The following is a 19676-nucleotide window of genomic DNA, read 5'->3' as shown; positions in this document are numbered from 1 at the left end:
GTTGACATTGTCAACTTAGTTTTAATGGATCACCCACAGTTATCTGACTCTTGTTTCCTCTTCCTCCTTCACCATTATCACAGCCTCACCTACTCTGTCTCTCTCTTTTTCTACTTCAGCATTGCTGTGGAAATACCTTTTCTTTTTCCAACACTCTCTAGAGATTGTTCCTCATCCATCTTTTCACCTCTCCACTCTTGAATGTTGACGGTAGAGGGTGAGTCTAATAGATCACTATGAAGCATCTGCACCTGTGTTAAATCTCAGTGGTAACACAGTGGTGTGTATGAGTAAGCATGTGCACATGTGTGTTTGTGTGCACTCTGGAGAGACCGATGTAAGCTTTCTGTTCAGAACATCTGTGACCTCCTTTAGTGGTGAGCTACTTCCCTTTATGCCTCTGTTAACCATCTTCTTATGTACCTTGGTTAGATTTCAGGTAAACATGGCAGAGGTAAGTTTTGTGAGTCCTTAAAAAGTGCATGTCTGGGAGTTGCATAATAAATGATGCAGTGTGAAAATACGCAAGAACAAAAAAAAGTCACAGCTGAGTAACATAGCGCTCATGTATCATACATGCAAGTCATACATCATCACTTGTACCACGTTGCAGCAGAATAGTGGGTTATAAATAGCTCTCTGTTAAGCTGTCCCAGTCCAAATAGGCGTCCTCTTGTGTCCTGATTCTGTCTGTACTGGACACCTTGGAGAGTATTTCCTACTCTGATACACATCATATATAATATGTCTTCTTCCTACAAAGAACACATAAAATATTTCATCTGCGGTGTGCCTTAATTTGAATATGTTTAGTTAGCTAGATACCATGCTTGTAAAACCAGTTCAAAACACAATATCAAATAATGTAAGCTGTAGTACATGTCTTAGTTAATCAGTTCCAACTACAAATATCAACATGTTTTGTTAGGATTTGTTTTGCAATTGATTAATATAAAATAATCCATGGTTGTTAGGTGGAAGGAAAATTTTATTTGCAAAAACTTTTAACAAATGAAAAAAAGGGTGCCGCATATTTGCATGCAACCTCTTCTCCTCTCAGATTCCTATATAAAATCTCACAATAAATACACCTATCCCTAGAAAGCCTCCAAGATTTTTGTTTTTATAATATTAGTATATAAACTGGATCGTACAGATCAAAAAACATACAAGATAGACAAAAACATGGAGAAGTTTAGGGGAAACTTAAATTATAAGACAACGTCCAAACCTTACAATATTTTATGGAGCACTGCTCAATCAACCAAAAACCTCCTTTCTAACTCTAGAGGAGCTACAGTGGTTCACAAAGTAAATGCTTGAATTTGTTGCCAGGACAACTATTAAGTGTGTATTGGTGAAATTTGGCAACAGTGTAAGACTTTCAAGAAGGACGTCATTTTTTTAAGTTGGAGTTCATAAGAAGTTTAGTGTAAAGTTTGAAACAAGTTATATAGAGGGCACAGCAAACACAATGGCATATCTGCTATGGTTAAATTTAACTTTTGTTTAATATACAAAAAACAATGTTTGGCAGAAAAGTTAAATGACATATCACTCTTAAAACATATTTTTCACAATAAAACTTTTAGGTTGTATGCTCTTGGGATGCTGGTCTCCAGTGCAAGCAGGGAAGCTTGTCACAGTTTTTAGAAAGTTAGAACTATTTTTACTGTACAGAGCTACAATGGAATGGTGTAGGGGGAAAAAAATCCATGTACTAGAATTGCCCAGTCAAAGGATTGCCCTCAATCTGTGTGAGAATGATTAGTAAGACTGATTTTCACAAGTGCTATACATTGAATCTGATTGAACTTGAAATATTCTGCAACAACAACAGGCAAAAATTTCAGTTTGTATGTGAAAAGCTGGTGGAGACATAATCCACAAGTGTTAAATACAAATACACCTGCACTGTTTAGATTTTGATTTCTAAAAGAAAAGCGAGAACCATGTATTATTTTTCTTTTCTTTACCCCACCAGGGGGGTCGTCGGGTCTCGAACCCGCGATGGCCGCGTCAAGGACTCAAGGCCTCCAAATACGGGTCGCGCTAACCGCTACGCCACCACGGCACGCTATAATTTTTCTTTAACTTCACATTTATGGTGTGCTTTGAGTTAGTCTACATAAGTTTATAATTGTAATGGGATAAGGGAACGTTACTATGCTCTCCTTTTTGTCATTGTTCAACATATAAATGCTTAAAAACTTGAAAAAAGTTATCCACTCCTACTCTAAACTAGATTTAGAGTAGGATATGTCTTTCCAGAACTTCATTAAGGGGTTATTGTTGATGGCAACCCAGTTATGTCAGCACGGTTAATTGGGTCTTTATGTCACTTGCTTGGATCTAATTAATTAAGCTGTCAGAGCTTCTGAAATCCCATGTTGACACACACATACGCGCGCACACACGTGTACACAAGCATACTCTCCGCCTTGAGTCCCATATATATCCATAGTGACCTTATGTTAACCTGCACAATCTGCCAGTCTGGCCACTCACAGTGTGTAATGTATTGCTGTGGTGCTACTGGCTGCAGTGAATTCCCCACAGAAGCACTGGGCAGCAGAACTGTCCTAATCACCTCCCAAGCGTGGAGAAGACGCAGACGGAAACACCAGGACATATGGCCAATTAAGACAGTGATGTGAAATGGTACAAATATAATGTTGGTGGATGTGTGTGATGTGTGCTGGAGAGCCCACATCACACAATGGAAGTAATGCATTGATTATTCATACCAAGTGTTATGGGTTCCAGCACAAATGTTGACATTTTATCTTAAATACAGTCTGTTTTCTTGTGACTGTGTTTGACATAATTTAGCAAAATCTTGTCTTTACACGTTTGGTTATGTGCTTGTGTCAGCTTGCCACACTTATGCTAGAGAAATGGCTTTATTTGCTGCCTTATTTGTTCTTTAAATCATTTGTTCAATTATTAAGCATGGTGCTTTTGTTTGGAGCCTGAACGCAGACTGCCCTACTCTCACTCTTATTGTTAAATGTTCCTTCTACATTTAAACACATAAACAAAATCTTTATTGGAGAGGCAATGTTTGGAAAATGTAGTTTATGGTGGAGTGGATGAAAAGGAAATTAGATTTATGTGGAAAAAGTGCTGGTAGGAAGAAACATGGTGTTGGGATGAGGGTGTGTTGTACAGATCTTAAAGTTGAAAGGACAATTAAGCAAGGTCCTCTTGGCACAAAAATGTGGCCATTTGTATTTCCTAGAATGCTGCCAACTAGAAGGTTTAATGTTCAAATTGGAGGAAGTGAATTAAAGAGAATGAACACCCACACACACTATGTGTTCCCTACAAATCTCATTTGTTTCAGCTTGCTTTATCAAATCAATAGTTGCTACTTGTACAGTTGTAAATTACACTACTTAAGAGGTGATGCTTAAAGATTCACACAGAAGCTGAATTTTTAATATCTGTACATCAGGCTGTTTTATAAGATCCAGATGTGCAGACAAAAGACCACTAGAAGTAAAATTGTAGAACTATCATTAGAAATTAGGATTTAAAATGATCTACGGTGCCTTGCAAAAGTATTTATACCATTTTCATATTTTGTCATGTCACAACCCTTAACTTAATTGTATTTTAATGGGATTTTATTGGATAGACCAACACAAAGTAAAACATAATTCAGGTGGAATGAAAGACAGCATCTTAAGCTTTTTTTGATTATTTTTTTTCTCATTTTTTTTTGTCAAATATTATGACAAATATTACAGTGAAAGTTGTTTGAAATTGAATTTTGCAAAAATGGTTTGAATTTTTTATTTTCATGTTAACTCTCAAATTTGACTTAAAATTCTAGCAGAGGCAATATAAGCTGTAGCTTCATGCTTCACAATTTCTGTTTTCTGTCCTTCATTTGTATGTTACTAAACAAACAAAGAAAAAAAACTATCAAAACTTGTCTAGTAGCTCACTCTTTGTCATATCGAAAAGAGAGCAAACCTGAACACCAGTCTCAAGTCTTTTCACAGATTATGCTTTTCTAACATCGAAGCACATAAATATGCTTCGATGTTCACCGCGCCACTATAGCTCTGACTATATGTGTAGGATATTTGTTCTTATTGAAGGTTAACCTTCACATCAATTTTAACTTTTTTGTTTCATCCATCGGAGCTGTGGATCTCTGCAGCTCCTGCAGTTACAATTGATCTCTTGGCTGCTCCTCTGATTAAAGCCATTTCTTTGACAGATCAGTAAGTTTAGGTAAACGGCCATGTCTTGATCAGAATATCAGTGTGGACAAAATAACTAATCACTAAGGACTATTTGGTGGTATATTACATTTTGTTATGCATGCTCATTCTACAGTACATGCCAATAATGTGGATGAATTTTTACTGAGCAGCATTCTGTAAGATCAAGTCTGTAGTTATTAACCTGGTTATTTCTGAATGTATTATTTATGTTTGTCAGAGTAAAGGCACCTGAATACTTATGAACCCCAAAGTTAGCTCATATACTCTGTACATATATATATATATATATATATATATATATATATATATATATATATATATATATATATATATATATATATATATATATATATATATATATATATATATATATATATATATACAGTATAATAGTATTATTTTAGGATTCTAATACTCTATGTTAATTGTTTAAAGCCACAAAGTGTTCTCACAATAGGCTAACTATTTTGTCTAATATCAACACAGACACCCTCACACACAAACTTCCCCCACTGCCAGGCGCACTGTTGGATTAAATTTCTATTAGCTTTTCTCGATTGAGTTTGAAGATCGTTGATTAGCCAGTAATGGCCTTTGTTACTGCGCTAATGAATAGCTTGATTACTATTCTACTTAGCAACACATCAGGGTGTGGGTAGTGTCTGTGTTTTTCTGTGTGTGTATGTTGGTATTATCCACAGATAAACACATGCGGACAGTTATGGCCAATTGTCTGGGTTTGTGTCAAGAAAGCTGATGGCAGCAGAAGAGAAAGATAGATGGTCTTCTCTGCCAAGACCCATCTCTCATCCTGTCGTTTCCTCTAACCCTGCTGATGCCTGTATCGGTTCCCTCCTCAATGTGTTTCCTTCCAGCTGCTCTCACTTTCTGCTTCCTTCTGTCTCTTAACTATTATCCTTTTCTATATGCCCTTGCCTCACCCTTCTGCCTTTCTTTTATCTTTCTGTATTCATATCTTTTTGTTTCTTACATTTATGTCTCTTTGGTCTGTTTTTAGTCAGTGTTGCTGTATCTGCTGCTGATTTGACTGAGTTGCCTGTGGTGATTTTGTTGCGTTTGTGTGGTTTTCTTGTGAGTAAACTAGAAAATGTGAATGTTTGATAATAGAAACATGTAAGGCAATTATGGTAATGGTGCTATAGGTACTACTCCCAGTCAATAACAATGCACATGGGACATCTGGCCAAGATGTACTCAAATATCTGAATACACTTGCTCCGGGATAGGAAGGGTTATGGGGCTGCTTCCCTTTTAAAGCTGATAATATCTCTTAAAGTGTGTGGAAATGTGATATGGTTCACTATATTTTCTGCACCTCACATAAAAGCTGTAAGGCAAAACTTTCAAATATTAGTTGACAGTAGTGGATTAAATTATTGTTAATAGGGCTAAAATACATTTAAAAAGCAAACCTTGTGTTTTTCTGTGTGTGTAAACAGAAGTACCAGTCTATTAAATATGCCTACTCTGAGTATTTTGAAAAGTAAAGTAATTTTAACACAACCATCTCTAATGTTTAGAGAATGGTAAATGCAGGGAATCTCAATGGGTCATTAAAATCAGACTGTCTAAACACAGAACGTCAAACCTGAAATCAGATGGGCTGTATGAATTGAAAATCACACCAGGTGCTACTAATGTCACCAAAAATGTGCACCGGCTCACCAAAACCTGAAAAAAAGATTGAAAGAATTTATCAAGTTTGGTTTTGGCTGTAACATTCAGATGAATGTTACCCCTTGCACTGTGGTCTACCCGTTTGGTGTGAACAATATTAAACAAAAATGGACCATCCTGTCTTATATAAATGGTTCATCTTGCTACTGGTAGTATAACAGTATGGAGTGAGCAAAGCGAGTGTTATTTAAATGCCACAGCCTTCTATTCTGTCATTTTTGTGATTGGTGTATTAGGCTCAGCAAGCACCATGTTGTGTTTGGTGAACATCACCCTAATATAATATTAATTACAAAAGGATTGCAAAGCTACCTTGGCTTGCCAGGATGTAAACCTAAAAGTCATTTAAATCATATGATGCCTCAAAAATATTGACTGGTTAATATCCAGTAACTATTTTAACACATTTTACATTGGTTGAGAAGCAAAACCCCAAGAATATATTTTGGTTTGAAATAATAAAGTATAAACTTGGCCCTAATGATTTTCTTTAAGATGAATTAATCAAAAAGTTAAACTGATGTCATTAAGGAAATAAAGTACTTTTTTTTTTTTACTTTTAGAGTTATTTCTAAAATGTCTCAAATCTCCTTCCAGTTACTTTATTTTCTGCCATCCAACACACTTTGCAAATAAAGAAGGTGACGCCATTTCCTGAAGCAGGAGGTGGGGTTCTTCGGATTATTAAAACATGGAAACACCCACACATTGGTTGATTAATCACTTGGAGAGCTCTTTAACCCACTCATCTGTAGACTTATACGGATCCACATAATATAGTTAATCAAGAGGATAATCCTCAGTGACGAACATGCATATTAACACTTCAATTACCCACACACACACAAACACACGGCTTCACAAATAAATATGCTGAACAGTAATTTTTCCATGGTTTCATTGCAGAATCACGCTTTGTTGTAATTAGTTGATTTTGTGTTTTGTCATGCCCCTTGCAGTGAAACTGCTGCTATGGAATAATAATGTTAGAATTCGCCACCACACTTTCCCATATCTCAGAGTTCTTATCAACTCCCACATGAGAGTCTTTGTAGTGTCTCCACAAAGCATGTCACATTTTAGCATTTGGCTCATAGATATTCTTTACTGTTTATCTTACTCCTTGCACTGTGGTCTACCCATTTGGTTTTCTTTTGCAAGTTTTATTTTGTGTTTTTCTCAGTCACACTGTGTGACTATGATGTTCCTCCTCTGAGCAGCAGATATGTCACGAAGCTTTGCAGTTCAAAACGTTTTCCGTTGCTCAAACAAAAGGAAGCATACATACATCTCTGTATCTTGGTCTGCTTTTATCTCCCACTCCAGCTGAGGCTTTGTTCGGCTGCCAAACAGAACAATATCTCAATAGATGTGAAATACATTAAATCGTTCTGTTTCATCATTTTTCCAGATAACATTGAAACCCATGAGAGCATTTACATATCTAGATTTTTTTTGCTCTTCACCACACATGATATATGGGAAATATTCTTTTCTATCAGTGTTTTACTGAGAAATATACTTTTTTTCCATCTTCAAGCATTGACAGTTTGATCCTCTGGATTTAGCAGAAAAGGAAATTAAAAAAACAGATTTTGTTTTTTACAAAGATTTGTATCTTTGCAACTTTGCTAGTGCTTTATTTACGCATATATGTACCGCATATGACGCCCAACTAGTGCAGAAGCTACTGCTTTACTTGTCCATTAAAAAAATTAGCAGCATTAAAACACTGTGAATTACTGCATAGTTAACCAAATAACTTTTTTAGATATAGGTATATATCAAATGAAGGTGAGCAGTAAAATTCTATTATTTATTGTGTTTTTATCCTTTTGTTTGTGCCTGTATGAAACTGTGCTTGTGCTGTGTTTCTAAAGCAAAAGAGACAGGTGAAATGGGGCAAAAGTTAAAACAACAAATATCCACTTTCCCTTAGGGTTGATTTGATCCAGTCAGCCACCGTCTGCCATTCACACACATACACGCAAATGTACACCCCCTCTGACACTCCAACACCAGCTGTGGCTAATGATGCCCCGGTAATGGTAGGCTTGCAACCACATGTGGTCCCTTTGTCTGAAGCCACCAGAGCACACATCAGTCTGACAGGCTTCAACCTTCACAAGTCATCAAAGATCGCAGCTATTTTCAGCGCATTATCACACAACAACTCACAACCAGCATTAACTCGTATTACCACAAGGATCAGCTAGATTATCATATTGTGAAGAAAAACATAAGAAATTCATGCTTAAATATTTTTTTGGCCATTTTTATTCACCTTATTTCAGCATTTCAATAAAGCAGTAAATAAAAAAATATTTAGATTATCTTTGGAAATAATCAAACACTTTTTAAGAGGAATTTAATGTGGTTTCTAAGGTTGTTTAATTAAATGTAGTGATTATAAGCCTTTGGCCTTTGGTTAAACTATACTACATATATCTGGCCTGAGAAATGCTATTGTAACAGTTAATAATATGATGTCCTGAAGTCACTCAGCCAAACCATTGATGATCTCCCTCACTTTGGAACTGACCTCTACCATCTAATAAATTACCTTTATCAATCAAGACACAGAAATGTCTAACATTTTCCCCATTCAAGAAGAAAATAAATTTTTGTTGCCTCTTTTGTATGTTTATATTCTAAATTCAAATTCATATTCAAATTTGAAATTACTTTCTTGATCCCAAAGGGAAATTAGATATCGCCATAACTCATTAATTTAGATTCTTCAGAGTTATTGTAGATAGTGATGGCTGTTGGTAGGAAAGATCAAATGTGTTTGAAGAGAGTGAAGCCAAACCAAAGTCCAATTCCTTGCTTTAGTGCACAGGCTTCGTGTATTGAGGTGATTTTGATTTTTTTTTAACTACTAAGGAATGCATTAATGGAAACTGAAAGGTCACACTGCAGTTTACTTTAGATTGACAGTTCTGGTCTGCAGTGGTTACCAAAGTGTTCTTCCAGAGTTTTATAGATCAGAGAAAGAAGCAACTGGAATAACTGAGAAGGATAAGTCTCTGCCAAACCTGAGCAGGCACTAAACATGAAGAATTACACAGAATTAATTTTTCTTTCTGCATCTGAAATTTCCATTTCCTAATGTGAAAGGAGGAGGAAATTAAATGGTATGAATTGAATACCACAGCTTGAATGTTTATGTTCCTACCATAAAGATTGGATGGGCTGAATTTATGAGGGTTTGGACCAGTAAATACAGCACTCAGGAAATGTGATTAGGCTCATAAATAGAACAGTTTACTGCTGTCTTACCCTTCATCCAAAGTACCTTGTGAAAGCATATGTTCGAAGCGTTTTTTATCTCCACAATTTTCGAATTCCACATTAAAGGGTCCACTCGATACAAAAATAGACATTCTTGTTATTTTTAGCTATAAATAAAGTCAAATTCTCATTAGAATTTGACTTTTTTTAAGATTAAATTTTTGCATGTGAATTTTCTCTTGGCAAATTTAAAGTAAAAAAAAAATCACATAGGCTACATAACTGCACAGAATAAAAATTCAGTGTTTAAATTTAATGTCTTAAAAAGTTTGATTCTTATGAGACTATATTATTTACATGATATTCCATATGGAATTGTGATTAAATAAATTGAGAAATTCACCCACCTCTGTTGTCTTGTCGGTGTGCCTTGTTTTTATATAATTATTTTTGAAACTTTCATCCTTGCTGACAATGTGGAAAGCTTAAGTATGCAAGAGAAGCACTAAACACCACATAAACTACAGTATGTGCTCTCTATCAAAGTGAATACATAGAGTGTAAGGACACCATGGTAATTAGCCATGTGTCTAAATTAAAGCCAATGCATTCTGGCAAAATAAAGTGCTTTTTTTTTCACAGCTTAGAACCAGGATTTTTTGTTTGGTCAAGAATTAGACAGATTTAGTAAGCAAGCTATTTCTACAGTATGCAGTTGTGATGTAAGTTAGCAGACAGTCATTGCTGAAAGGAGATCTTGATTATGTATCTCATTGTGAGACCTCTGGGAATCCAAGAAGTGAACCTGCCATCTCAGCTGGTGACTTTAAAGCCGGAAAATCTGCGAACGAAAGCAAAAACTGCCATTATGTTGGCTTGGTTTGGTTGAGAGCCTGCAGGGCAATGAATGGATTCCTTAGGAGAATCCTGGAGCATGCTGGTAATCAAAATTCCCTCTTTGCATTTTAAAAATTGATGATGAGGCTTTTCCAACAGAGTGGTTAGATTCGTGAGCTACCTCAACTTGAAAAGGTTGAAGCAACAGCCAGTAGCAACAGTTCACATTTTGTGATGGCATTAAAATTAGGAGAGGGCATTTGTATAGTGTTTGCTCACATGTTCCCAAAAATTACTTTAATTTCAAAATGCATATTGGTGTTTATTATTTGAGCTTCAGCTTTTACTTCAGCTATTGTCCTTTTACCAAAAAGGCATATCCCTATTGGCATATATATATAAGTTTTCACATTAACTCAATTTTACTTATTGTTTTTATTTATTCAAACCTTTGCACAGATGTTTTTGTTTTTTTCTGTTTCCCAGGTGGAGTGGTTAAAGAATGAAGAAATAATCGACCCAGCAGAAGACAGAAACTTTTATATCACCATTGACCACAACTTGATCATTAAGCAGGCACGTCTGTCTGACACAGCCAACTATACATGTGTAGCTAAGAACATTGTGGCCAAGAGACGAAGTACGACAGCCACTGTTATTGTTTATGGTAAGTTTGCAGGCTTGTTTGCATAGATCTTGTATTTGGACCACAGAAATTGTTTTAAAGAATTATTAGCACTATCTCATGAATGCTAGAATGCTTTTTTTCATCTTTATTGACTTCTCTTTTCTTTGCTTGAACAGGACGTTTTATACATCCTGTTCTGTAATTCATTTTTCTTTTTATTTAGCCTCATGTTCTCATCAAACTTTAACTTTAACCTCACCCAATTAAGCACCACTTACCCCACTCATAATTACCCTGCTCCCCTGTCCCACATTTTTAATTATAATAGTGGGTCTTTCCAAATGCATGTTTTCTGAAAAGACTCTCAGCTCTATGAATGAATTGTGCTGCATATTCATTTACCCTGTAACACATGCAGAAAATAATGATACAATATTGTCCAGAATTTCACAGATTGGTTATATGGTTGTTGCTGTTTTTTTTCCAGGCAGTGTTCTTCAGGTGATGCTTTTGCGATTCTGAGCTGAAAAGCAATCCTTGCTCATGGCAGTCTTTTATAAGACAATAGAAGAAATTTTGAGGCGACAAAAAACTAACATATATAGAAAAGAAAAAAACTAGTTATAAGCACATGCACATACAGAATGTCTATCTCAAATGTAACACTGACTTTATTTTGTAGTGTTTCAATCAAAATAACTGAGCGTGTGTTCCTGTTCAATACAGACAGCAAGAGATGGAGAGGTTTGACACTGATGTATCCTTACAGAAATAGATTGTTCAATCTGTGGTCCAATCTTCTTGCCGCCATATAGGCTTGGCTGACAATGTTGACAAGGTGAAATAGAAAAAAAACACAGAACGATAAGGAGGGAAAAATTGAAACAGCTATAGATAAAAGACAAAAAGGTGAGGTCAGAAGTAAAAAGAAAATCAAAAATAGCAATACGTGTCTCTATCTTAATTAACTGCATAGTCAAAAGCTTAGCTTCTAATTGAACTTTAGAATAGGAATGAGCACATTTTTTACAAAGTAGAGACAAAGCTGCCAAGCTCCAACCTCAACCCACTCTGCCTCTTCACATGACAACCTTTCTTTCTGTTTTTTTTTTTTTTTTCTGACTCTTTCTGTTTTAACCTGAATGAGCTTTTTCTGGCAGTCTTATTTTTTTGTAACAGCTTTTTTTTTACTGTCGGCGCATAATATCTAAAACACAATAGTGGTAATAGAAAATAATAAAATTCTGAAAGGAAATATTGTTTGTAAGTCTTCACATGTACATATAAAATAGGCAAAATAAATTCTAAGATTTTGAAATATTTTTAATGTTTGCAACTATTTCTAAAATTAAACAATATGGATGAGAATGTTGGATTTTGTATGTATTGGGAATTGACTAAATATTATTATGTATTCTTAAATGAAGATATGTTTTCTTTCTCTTGGAAGCTTGCACTGTTTATCATAAGCTACTACTTTTAAGAAAGAATAAGTTAGATTTGTTAACAAATTAGCGTATTTTTATATATTCCTTTTTATTTTGCTTCCAGTCATGCAGACTTTTCTCATTATTTGTCCTGAGCAATATTTTAGGTTTGTTGCTAGGTTATATTTCCCCTGATTATTTTTCAAAGATTTTTCTGTCACTTGGTAATCTACTTAATCCTGTCAGTGACCCATTCTTCCATAAGAAAGCCAAAGCACAATAAATGAGGTAATTTTGTGTGTACAAATAATTGGTTCACAAAAGAACCAATTATTTGTAAAGCACATTTTAGCAAATAGGCAGTTCAAAGTACTTTACATGACAAAAACATAACGCAATAACCAATTATAAAACAAGCAACAAAAACATTACATTTTGTCCAGTGTCATCAAGATTATCAAGAATAATCATTCTAATGTCACTTTTAGCTTATAATGAGTCTTTCAATTTTCACTCATTTAAATGATTGTTCTATTTTGCTGCAGTAAACGGTGGCTGGTCAACATGGACAGAGTGGTCCCCTTGTAACAGTCGCTGTGGACGAGGCTTCCAGAAACGAACCAGAAGCTGCACCAACCCCGCTCCTCTTAATGGAGGACTGCCTTGTGATGGACAGGCCATACAGAAGCTACCCTGCACCACACTGTGCACTGGTAATTGTATTTTTTGTTTGATCAGATTCTGTGTTGTCCTATCTGGAAAATTGTCCTTCATTCTCAGAGTTTATCTATTACACTTGCCACCTTTTCCACACTATTTTACTTATAACTGGCTTAACTTCTTTCACCTTTGATTCATCAATAGTGGATGGAGTCTGGACAGACTGGAGTAAGTGGTCAGCCTGTGGGACAGAGTGCACTCAGTACAGGAGAAGAGAGTGCAACAACCCTGCACCTAAAAATGGTGGAAAGGATTGTGAGGGCCTGGTGCTCCAGTCTCAAAACTGTACCGATGGGCTCTGTATGCAAAGTAAGTTGTCCGAAAATATAATCAAAAGAAACTAGATGCATGACTAAAATTTATGCTCTTTAATTTGATTTATTTGGAGTATCTGTGGCTCTAAAACAGAATTTCACCATCAATTTTGCCTATAGTAGACAGAGAATATTCACTGATTAGCTGTAACCAGTGATGGCATAGTTACCTTCAAAAACTAACCTGGTTTCTGGTTACTCTTTGAAAAACGTACTTATTTACTTTACTTATTACTTGATTTTAAAAGTAACTAAGTCAGATTGCAAGTTACTTTATTAGTTACCTTCAGCAGCTGCCAACTACAGCCTCAGCCACACCAGCTTAATAAATGACAACCAGAGTGAATCAGCCATCATTTTCTTCACTACATCCCATCTGACCAGCTTCTTCAACTCTCCCCCATTTACTGGTTTTGCACCAAAGTTCAACTTTTGTTTTTAGGACTGCGGGGGTCCTCCAGGTTTTTAGTCACAGTTTTGTTCTTCACACTACCTGTTGGAACTTGCTCTGTCAGTTTGAATGTGCTGCAACTCCAAATGTTTCTTCAAATTTGATGCAGTATTTCTTAGGAATATAAAGCGAATATATTTGCCTTGGAAAAGTTTTGGTTTTGGCCATAAATTCAGCTCAGGGATAACAACTGTGATGACAATTGATATATCCATTTGTACTTTCTATATAAATGTAATGTTTGAACAGTCGGTTTTAATAATATTAAACCTAACATATTTTTAAGAGATGGGGTAATTTGGATTTTTTACCCTATGCACAGTTTTACAACTTTTTTTTTGAGAATTAGATAAATACAACTGAATGCTATGGTTGACGATTGGGAACTCAGGTGACTACACATGACAGTGTTTTCGGAAACTGGCTGTCTGACGGGAAAGCCCCCATCACTTCCCCGCTGTCTGACTGTGACATTTGCTGCTCTCCTGAGCGTCACACTAAGACTGAAGGAGGGTTAGTGATGTTCTGATCTGTCCTTTTTAAATATATTACTTATAAATACCACCGTATTCCAGTCTTTTTTTCTCTGCACTAATTGTAGTAGAGGTAGCCTTCTCATATGTTGAGACTTCATTTCTTGTATAATTCTCAGACATATTCTGTCGTCTTTCCTCATTACCTGCTCATGTGTCAGCTCACTTTTCTCCTACAGTCACCAGCTTTTCGTTACTTTCTGTCTCATAAACATATTGTCAAAATGGATTTTATTTCTGTTTCCTGAGAGGTTTTACTTCTTGTTCTTCCCTTCAGTTGTCGTTTGCTTTTTCCCCACTGTGCGCTTTCTTCTCCTTTGCTCACTGTAGGTGAGTCACCAAATAGAACAACAAATGCAAGAGGGTTTCTGAATGACATTATTAAGTTTAATCTTCCCTCTTTCTCATCCCTTACTCAAGTCAAAAACAGCGGTTTGGTATTAAAGTAATGACAAATAATGATGTGGAATTGTCATCCACAACTTAGTCACTTCCAACATCAGTAGATTTAAAAACCTGCATGGGAAATGTGTGCTGAGTCATAATGGGCACAATTTAACAGCAGCAGCTTTTTTTCCAAGGTGGAGGCAATTATTTTTGTTGACTTGTGGGAGCAGTGCCTGTTGCTCCATGTGCTCAGAGTAATTGGCAGACAAGCATATCAAGAGGGTAGGAGAGGGATGTGTGGAAGTTTGAAAGAAATAAAAAATAACATGAAAACAGAAATACGTCCTCTTTCTAAACATTCTACATTTAATGTCCATTATTATAATTTTTAAAGTGTTTTTAAATCTAAATATGTAGCAAGTTTTTCAGCTTTTAGGGATTCTACAATAAGAAGACAATTTCCAATACATTTTCTTTGTGTAAGTTTTCCATTTAAATGTACACAGTTTTTCCTCTCTTTCCATTTTGGCTCTCCTCAACAACAACATGACCAAAGAATCCAGTAAGACAAGGGTACCCTTACAGAACTCAGGAACAGAAACATGAAGTGATGACATACTGTATGTGTTAGTGGTTGTGAATGCAATGGCAGCAGCTTGAGGTGAGAAGCAAGCTCAAGTACTTGGACGGGACAATGAGTGGGCTCAGGTGATTCATGGTGATAAGGTGTCTCAGTTTGTCTGAGGCATCAGAAGCGGACCCTAGTCCTCAGAGCAAGGTGATACACTGGTGCTTTGGCAGGAGGAGCAGGACTATAGGCATTGGCCACTCCCCGTGGATAAAGAGTGGTGGTGATTTGGCGATGATGACCACTATGGTGAGTGTGACACACAGGGTTAGGCTGCTGAAACCACTGGAGCTGAGGCTTAGGCTCTGATGCTGCTGCCAAAAGGTTCAGCTCAGCCACCGAAAGTAGAAGCATAAACCAAAGAGCAGGCCATGGATGTGTCTGTACCATGGTTCGATTCCAAGTGGAGAAATAGACATTCTTAAAGCCCAGAAAGGTGGTCATGGTTCAGTAAAGTCTTGAGAATGACACATACTTTTCTCAGTCTTGCACCAAAAATACTAAAAAACAGACACATTTTGACCTCTGTTTTCTGAGGGAAAACTCCTGGTTCTGAGTTTTCCCTCATGGGGGGTTCATGTGAGCTCTGGTCTCCAGGCCCAACTCTGGGAACCTCCTGTTGGACTCACTGGTCCACAGTTGAGACTTCCTCCTACATCCATGTTGTTCCCTAGGTTTTCGCCTCCTGGCTGACATCCAGAGTCTCTATGCAGGTTAATGCTTACATACATTTGCTCTCCAAACAGGGCATTCTCCTAGTTTGTCTTCTAGAAAAACTTTTTGTGAGTTTTTCAGAACTGTTTTGATTTGCTATCTTACTTTCCACTCATGACCCACAACTGTTTGTGTTTTTGATTTTACTTGTGTTTGGATCTTTTTGCTGTTTCCATTCAGTTTTCTCCTGTGCCCATTATTCTACTTCCCTTGGTACCTTGCCTAGATTTCTTCTCCAGCTGTACTGGATTCATTGATTGTACAAACCTGGCTTGCATGCCACTCCATAATATTTAAGCTCTGTGGTTTCTTTCACTCACTGCTGAATGTACTGTTGCTTTTGTCCTTGTTCCCATTCTTATTTTCCTCATGTTAAGTTTTCCAATTATTAATTCCATTATTCCACATTCTATTATATGTTTGCTGGAATGACCCTACCTGCTACATTGGGGTTTTTTCCCCATATGCAATCAGGAAACATGCCATGACATATATATTTAAATAATAATGCAATACTATTCCTAAATAAATATATTCTTTAGCACAGTATTGACATAATTTACTGTATATGCACCCTTGCCTACACTGAGCCTGCTGTATAGTGTATCACATCTCCAATCCATCCATTTCCTGCAACCTGTGATGTATGCGGTCACAGAATCTGGCATAAAACCCAAAGAGGTATAGATTTCGGCTCATTTCCCCTGATTGATTTCCTGCCTGTAAAATGACTGCACAGTTGTGGTTTTATGTCAGCACTAATGTTTCAACTGTTTCTTGTAGCAATAACAGGAATTCATGGAGCATGCTGTCTCAGTGTATGGACTGCACTGTCTGTGGCTATTAGAGGGAGTTCCTGCATGCACAGCCTCTTTATAGTGTATTTACAGTATATTTGAAAGGCATAAGGTAAATCTTGTGGCATAAATCCATTCAGTTTATGAAAGATTGCTCTTTTGGATTGTAGCCTTTACAAAGACAGAAAAAAACCTCCCAGTATGTGTGGCAAGCCTTTCCCATTGGTGTTAAAAATAGCCAGTTAAACTGTAAGTGTTAGTGGTTTGAATGAACTGATAAGGCACTGTCAATTTAGTGGGGGATTTAATGTTTTAGATAGTGTGCTCTATAATTGACTTTGTGCTCAAAAGCACTTCTCCCTCGTTTTCTTCTCTCTTTCTCCTCTCTTCCTGCACCTCCCCCTCCGGATTTGTGCGCTCCATCGTCTTTTGCTGCCTTCTTCCTCTAAAAGTTGTATGCTTGAACTCTGTGAGGTAGAAATCCATTTGCCCTCACTTTTGCCCTGCAAATCCTTTTATCTTTGTGTTGATGTGTTTATGTGAGAGAGATATCCCCGTGTGAGCTGGCGTGGGTGTGCGTGTGTGAGCGCGTGTGTTTGACTTCAAGATTTTCTTTACCAGTTGTTTTCTCTCTCATGTTTTAACTTGTTGACTTTTATCTGACACATTGATCACAATTCTTGGATGAGATGCACTCTGAGTTCCAGCAGGTCATCCTGGAGACCATGACATTTTCCTCCCAACCTGTGTTCCTGTTCATGAATATACATGCTGCACAACAGTTTCACCAGAACAAATTTAATCTCCAGCACAGCCTCTAAAACCACAATAATCACTAGAGATGCTCACAGTTATGTAACTTTTGAATTTGGATGAAACAATACATTGTGTTTTCCTTTTCTCATGCGAAACTATCAGCAGGTACTGCACAGCAACAAACAATCTATCTCCATTTCTGACAAGCTCTACTTATTCCAATTTTGTTTCCTTCCATTGCGGTCTTTTAGCAATGTTTTCTGCATGGCATGTCAGAAACTTTTTCCAACATTTTTTAAATGCGTTGGTCTCATTTGGGCTTGTCTTTTTGTTTAAACCTCTCTTGTGTATGCTGTCATTTAATCATGTATGCTTCATTTTACAAGAACTGTGTTTTCATTATTGGTTTTTGGATGCACAGTTGTATTACAAAAATTACAAAAACAAATCTTCCTCCCCGCTTGTTGCTTGAATTACTAATTAAATTTTTTACAGTCATTGCATTTTTTTTATTCCAATATTTAGTCCAATCTTTGCTGTTACTTGTGTTTTTTTATATAAAACGTCTGATAAAGAATTTTTTGCTTGATGTGTCTCTTAGCTTACATGGTTCCTTTCAAAACTTGCACATTTATTTCCTCATGTTGCATTCTCAAACTAAACCAGCTTACAGTTGTCCATAGTGAAAGGAGGGAGTAGAATATATGAATTCCTTGTCTGATTAACAAATAAAAATTCCTAAGTCAACACTTTGTTGAAAAGTGTTAGCCATTCTGTCACAGTTCAGGCTTTAGGTCAAGTTTTGTGTTCCTGCTTCCTAAATCTCAAATCTTTTGCCAGCTGTTACCGGATTCCTTTCATAATTCACCTTAATTAGCTCCATTCATCTTACCATCAACTCTTATCCACTTCACTGTTTCAGCAGCATCCTGCTACCACCACCATGTTTCATAATGTTTATAGGGGAATGTGTATTGTTAAGCTGCAGTGACACATAGCTTTGAATGTTGACCTAGAAGCTCACTTCATCTAACGGTATGACATATAGGAAACTGTATTACAGTATTACAGTCGCTGCTGACTTTCAGATTTCTTTTTAACTTGAGCTATGAATCTATGTAGTTCCTCCAGATTTGCTGTGGGCCTCATGGCTGCTTCTCTAGGTGGAGGTTTTGCTTGTAAGGGCCTGTCAACATAGGTGGATGTCCATGTCTGGTTAGGTTTGAGGAAATGGATTTATTTTTCATTTCCATATTAGAGTTATTCAGTGCTTTGTGGGATGTTTAATGCTTTGGAAGTTGAAGCCACTGTCATAAAGTGACCCAGTCAAGAGGCAGGTGAAGGTTTCAAGTAAAGCTTTTAGCTGTCAGAAAAGATTTCAATAATTCTGGTTAACAGGAGGATCTTCTAAAAGTAAGAAAGGATAATTAGGCCAAGCATACATGGAGGGCAGTAAAAATCAACTGCAGCTGGGTGATTACAAATAAAATTTAAGTGCTCCAGAAAGTAAATTTAACAGAAGCCACTATGGGAATACTATCAAAACTGAAACCAAATTGACCAACCCTAAACAGCTGTATGTCAAATATATACCATACCAACACTGTTTTAACCTGTTTTACAACTATAATCTGGACCTGTGTGCTGTGCTATTTTATCCACATCATGCTGTTTGTTCACAATTTTTTTCTCTAAGAAACCTCTGAGGCTACCACAAAACAGTTTACATTTGGACTCTATTTGCCAATTATATTTGACTTTTGAAGCCTATTTATTGCATTTGTTTCTATTTAGGGGTGTTGAGGCATAGTAAAACACAAATGTATGCCACAGTTTAAAGATTAAGCCTCTTTGATATATACTATATATTTTTTTCTTCTTTACAGTTATTTTCAATTTCAGTCATAAAGTAACAAAGTGTGGCCTATTTCTGTCATATAAATTATCTTTAAACGCAATGTAATCACACCGAAACAAGTCAAACTGCCTAAAGCAGATGTCTAAAATTATGACTAAACCTCACCTCACCTGACCATTTAAAATAAAATGGCACATACTACCTGTCAACTTTACAAGTGCAATAATTTGTTTATAGAGTATATGGTTATCACCCCACTTAACCTTGGCAGTATATCTTTCTTTATAGTGCTGAATCATTGTGTTTTCTTTAGTCAGGTGTTCTGCCAAGAAGCTTTTAAGTGAACCATGTTGTTATGGAGCTTTATATCAATTATATACCAACTCTTCAATAATACATCAGTGCATCAAAAGTTCATCTATGTCAAAAACCTCCTGTTTCCTTCAACTAGGTAGA

General features: G+C 36.4%; 1 protein-coding gene across 3 annotated transcripts in view; it reads left to right on the top strand.

Annotated features, from left to right (window-relative positions):
- LOC102238097 (netrin receptor UNC5C-like) overlaps positions 1-19676 on the top strand; it is a 201114-nt gene that overhangs the window by 136924 nt on the left and 44514 nt on the right. For all 3 annotated transcript variants that reach the window (XM_023344101.1, XM_005795070.3, XM_023344100.1), the window contains exons 5-7: positions 10494-10674; positions 12608-12775; positions 12927-13091. In XM_023344101.1, the coding sequence (XP_023199869.1) occupies positions 10494-10674; positions 12608-12775; positions 12927-13091 (514 nt within the window). The remainder of the gene's footprint in view (positions 1-10493; positions 10675-12607; positions 12776-12926; positions 13092-19676) is intronic.

The sequence above is a fragment of the Xiphophorus maculatus genome, chromosome 12 (assembly GCF_002775205.1).
Source record: "Xiphophorus maculatus strain JP 163 A chromosome 12, X_maculatus-5.0-male, whole genome shotgun sequence".
Taxonomy (NCBI): domain Eukaryota; kingdom Metazoa; phylum Chordata; class Actinopteri; order Cyprinodontiformes; family Poeciliidae; genus Xiphophorus; species Xiphophorus maculatus.
Note: the sequence above shows the minus strand (reverse complement) of the source record. Positions and strands in the feature narration are given on the sequence as shown.